Source organism: Austrofundulus limnaeus, unplaced genomic scaffold, assembly GCF_001266775.1.
Source record: "Austrofundulus limnaeus strain Quisiro unplaced genomic scaffold, Austrofundulus_limnaeus-1.0 Scaffold60, whole genome shotgun sequence".
NCBI lineage: Eukaryota > Metazoa > Chordata > Actinopteri > Cyprinodontiformes > Rivulidae > Austrofundulus > Austrofundulus limnaeus.
The window spans coordinates 1,255,553-1,260,071 of record NW_013952462.1 but is presented as its reverse complement, the minus strand read 5'-3'; the positions used below and the strand labels follow the sequence as shown (position 1 = coordinate 1,260,071).

The 4,519-nt window shown below is 38.1% G+C and overlaps 1 protein-coding gene across 1 annotated transcript in view; it reads left to right on the top strand.

Moving 5' to 3' along the window:
* The window catches only part of aggf1 (angiogenic factor with G patch and FHA domains 1), an 8,421-nt gene extending 5,952 nt beyond the window's left edge, over nucleotides 1-2,469 (top strand). The window contains exons 10-16 of the mRNA XM_014009664.1: nucleotides 589-640; nucleotides 730-831; nucleotides 938-1,103; nucleotides 1,177-1,256; nucleotides 1,336-1,463; nucleotides 1,551-1,650; nucleotides 1,757-2,469. Coding sequence (XP_013865118.1) covers nucleotides 589-640; nucleotides 730-831; nucleotides 938-1,103; nucleotides 1,177-1,256; nucleotides 1,336-1,463; nucleotides 1,551-1,650; nucleotides 1,757-1,999 — 871 coding nt within the window. The 3' untranslated portion in view covers nucleotides 2,000-2,469. The remainder of the gene's footprint in view (nucleotides 1-588; nucleotides 641-729; nucleotides 832-937; nucleotides 1,104-1,176; nucleotides 1,257-1,335; nucleotides 1,464-1,550; nucleotides 1,651-1,756) is intronic.
* The last annotated feature ends 2,050 nt before the right edge of the window (nucleotides 2,470-4,519 follow it).

The following is a 4,519-nucleotide window of genomic DNA, read 5'->3' as shown; positions in this document are numbered from 1 at the left end:
TGGTTGAGATTTTATATTGATGTTAAATCTTTTGAGCTTTTTTTGTTAAATAATTGACTGTAGAGTGCATATTTTGTGTCCATGAAAAAACTATTACAGAAAGTATTACAACATTAAAGAACTGTTCTTGTTAATTTGATGAAAACATTTTAAATTTCCAGTGCACTCAACAGAATAACTTACAGATTTGTTGTTAAAAAATCGATTAATCGAAAAAATAATCGTTAGATTACTCGATTAGAAAATTATCGTTTGGTACAGCACTATCTGAAACGTCTCGTTAGAGCCTCTGTACTCGCTCTGGTTCTTCAGAAAATGTACTTTCTGGGTCCGACACTCGGGTAAGGTTCAACTGTATTTTTTTTCAACAAAGTACAACGCTTCTACAAAAGATTACAAACTGTATGAAGCATTGTAGTGAAGACGTGCTGAAGTGGGAGTGTCAGAAACTGTAGGAGGTTCTTAAAAAGACAGAGGCCAATTTCAAGTTGTTTTAGATATATTTTTGATACATGTATTTTGATATATATCAAATTTATTTTAACATATAACATATGATAAGTTTAATGTAGGTGTTTTTGCTTACAGAGAGAAAGATATGGACCATGCAGTTCGAATACCAGAAATTGGTGTCAGCAAGGTATCAGTCCCCACTTAACCTGCAAGTTACTCTTTTGTTTAATTCAAGGCAATATATTGTTTCTAAATCATGGATCTGTTTGGTTTTAGTTCCACGCTGAGGTGTATTTTGACCAGGAACAGCAGAGCTACATGCTGGTGGACCAGGGCAGCCAGAATGGAACAGTCATCAATGGTGGCCGCATATTACAGGTCAGCATCTTGTGTCGGTGTCCAAAAATAAATAAAAAAAAGCAATAAAAGCATCCAAATGAATTATATAAAGTTTTCAAAAAAAAAAATTTTTTTCCTCCCCCAGCCGAAAACCAAGTCTGAGCCACATGCACTGATGCATGGTGATGAAGTTAAAATGGGAGAGACCGTGCTGTCCTTTCACATCCACTCAGGGACAGACACCTGTGATGGCTGTGAGCCAGGACAGGTGATGGCTCACCTCAGCAAACACAGGAGAGAGGAGGACACCGGTGAGGACACATCCCTGGATACAGAATTGTAAAATATCTGTACATTTTGATTTCTTACTTTGATCCTCTAAAGGACCTGGTCTCACCAAAGAGGATAAAGAGTCACTGAGGCAGAAAGAGCTGAAGCAAATGAAGGCCAAATACGGCCTGCAAGTAAGTGTTAAACTGGTTAGGTGGAAAAACAAGGAATCAGARCTTTTGTATTTATGCATTTCTGTTTTCATCTACACAGAGCAGTGAGTTTGAGGAGACCAAAGCCCTGAAGAACCCCAGATACAGAGACAGAGCTGAGTCTCGACGTCAGACTGTGGGCAGTGAGGGTGTTTTCCAACGAGATGACGCCCCTGCTTCAGTACACGAGTAAGTACATCAACAAAGACTGTAACTGCTCCTGAAGGAACAAGACAGGTTAACATGCTGATTATGTATTGTTTTTGTGTTCTGAAGGGAGATCAGTGAGGTCAATAAAGGCCGGAAGATGTTGGAAAAGATGGGCTGGAAGAAAGGAGAGGGACTGGGTAAAGAGGGAACAGGAATGAAAGACCCGGTAAGATAATCTGTTGATTCTGCAATTTTATTTTTTTTCTTTTTATCTAACTTAAATCAACAAAATTTTAATTTTTTTTTTCTTCTTGTCAATCTCATCTCCACAGATTGAGCTAAAAATCAGGAAGCCTCAGTCAGGATTGGGAGCAGGTGGCGTCACGTCTGCGGACATTATGTCTGTGGCCAGATCCAAGTCTCATAAAAACTGGGAGAAAGCCCGTGAACGGTTCGCTGACTCGTGTCAGTCTGATGCTACCAAAACACAGACGAATAAATCTCCTCAAGCCTGGGTGAAATCAGACGAGGTGGAGGCGTCACAGACGAGTGTCGAAACAAACAGCCAAAGTTAAAAGAGCAAGAGGTGTTGCTGATTTAAAAACTGAACTGTTTAATGAACAAAAGGAGTCTCTACTTTGTAAGATCAGGTTTCAATTTTCTTTTATCTCTTGACTTAAAACCTCACTAAAGGCATTTGATTTTACTGAAACCATGACAGCTGCTGTCATGATTTTCTGTCAGTATGAACTATTTTCAACTTGAGTGCTTTGCTTTGTACACAGCCAGAAACTGTTCTGTAATCTGTTTTTTTCTTGTGTCAAACATATCTACGATCAGTGTCTGAGCTGCTGTGCTTCCATCCTAGTATTAAAAGAAGTCGAGCAAACATTGACGCAGTCCGGTTATACTTCGCACAATGAGTTTATACTGTAAGAGGAACGACTGTGGACTTTTTCTGACAAAATTCCTACAGATGGTGTTAAAKCAGTCAAAAGCTCCTTTAAAAAAACTAATTTGACCATTAAATTTAGTTTTTTCATAACTTCTTGTTTGCTTTGTTTGTTACGCAAAATGATTTGATCTTTTTGTTTTCGCTAAGTTCTTTAAAGTTCAGCGTGCAAACATTTCCCAGTCTTATTTAAACACAGCCTTATCTGTGGCTGCACTGAGGGCGTGTGAATATTTGCATGTACACTTCAACAGTCACACCACATGCAAAACAAACACTATCTGCTCAGTTCATTAAGGATCTTACAGTTTGTAGGATTTAACCTATCTTTGTTTAAAAATATATATCACTTTCAGTTATCCATCCACTTTTATCCAACGTTTTTAACTCAAGCGCTGCACATCTGCTTGTAAAAGATAACAGAGTTTGACTCACGTGGTGTTTTTGAAGGACCTCCTTGAACCGGTTTGCTTGATGCTCTTCCTCTGACTTACAGTTCCACCCATTTTGCTCTCCTTCCCTCCAGTCGACGGTCAGACAGAACTTCAGCTTAGCTCAGCTGCTCGGCATGTTCTGCAGCTCAGGTGATAGTTCAGCAGGTAACTGCTGCGCCGCGGTCAGTTTTTTTCTCTCTTGACAGGTGAGCCCTCCCTCCTTAGCTTGGCTGCAGCACAAGTCTCCTCCCTCAGCGTAGCTGCACTAAACATTTGTGATACTATAGTTCAATAAAAGTGGGAGGGAATGACTTGTTGCCAGGTTGGGGTAAAAAATAAAGTCTTGGTCATAAAAATATGTTAGTCATGAGATAAAACGGGAGGTGGTTCAGAGCATTTGAGAGATGTGGCTTTACTATTTCCTGACAAAGAACACAGGACCACTTTTCTTTCAAATGCATATTATTCAGAATGACTTACTGGAAGAGAAATGCAGACTTGTTTGACCTCTATTTTCCACGGCACACAACAAATTTGAATCACTTTTTAGTTTTGTTGCTCATCTGATCTGATGTTAAATAATAAAACAATTTATCTGGATTTTTATTTAGAAATAAACACCCTTTCACTTGTCGCCACTCTCAGAAAATAATTAAAATAATTCCTGAGGCTGCAGCGTGTCTTTGAAAACAACATTCATGAGCAAGCTCAAACAGGTTGAGTCGTGGAACGGGTCAGAGCTGAAACCATATCAAGCCCATGCGACAAAACTCGTTTGTGGCAAGCTTCAAGGTTTATTCAAACATACATTTAGTTTATTTAGAGGTGCCCTTTAGGGACAATTTGAAGATGAAAAATGGAAGATAAATAGTAAATGTTAATGTTTTGAACACAAATCATGTTTTCAGTTCTTTATGCTCTGAGCTGTAGAGGTCAAATGTCAACCATTTGTATCACACGTACAAAACTCACACTTGTATCTGATTAAAAAAAGAAGAATATTTTAAGGATGACGCACATTTTGTGCATGGTTTAAATCTTGTTTCCAATCTTCYTGGTTAGGTTTTGTTCAGTTTCTTTTAAAACTGATGAGCATGAAAGGCCTTTGTCTTTTTCATGCTAAAATTAGCTCACAGATATCAGTACTTCACACAAATCAACACAATGTGGTCTTACGGTTGCACAATACCTAAAATACAGTAAGTTAACAACGTCCCAACAATATCAATATTCAGCTGCTCTCACACCAACATCGTCCTCTCTGCAGGAAAACCTGCAGCACTCCAGACCCATCCACTCTGCTCATCAGATGTTTGAATGTCTCTCATCAGGCTAATGTCACACGCTACAAAATTAAGACATAACCAGTGTTGAATAAAGTACCTTAAAGTGATACTTGAGTAAAAGTACAAGTATCTTATCATAAAATGACTTTGGTAGAAGTTAAATTCTCTAAGAATATTACTTGAGTAAACGTCTTAAAGTATCTAATTTATTTTGTACTTAAGTATCACAAGTAAATTTCTGACAAAATGTACTTAAGTATTAAAAGTAAAAGTATTGAGTAAAAGCAAGTGGGTAGATTTTCTAAAATGACATTTACTGGGAGGCAAACTCATACGGTGTCAGAATGGTATACAGCGGGTAAAATAAGTATTGAACACGTCACCATTTTTCTCAGTAAATATATTACTAGAGGTGCTAATGAC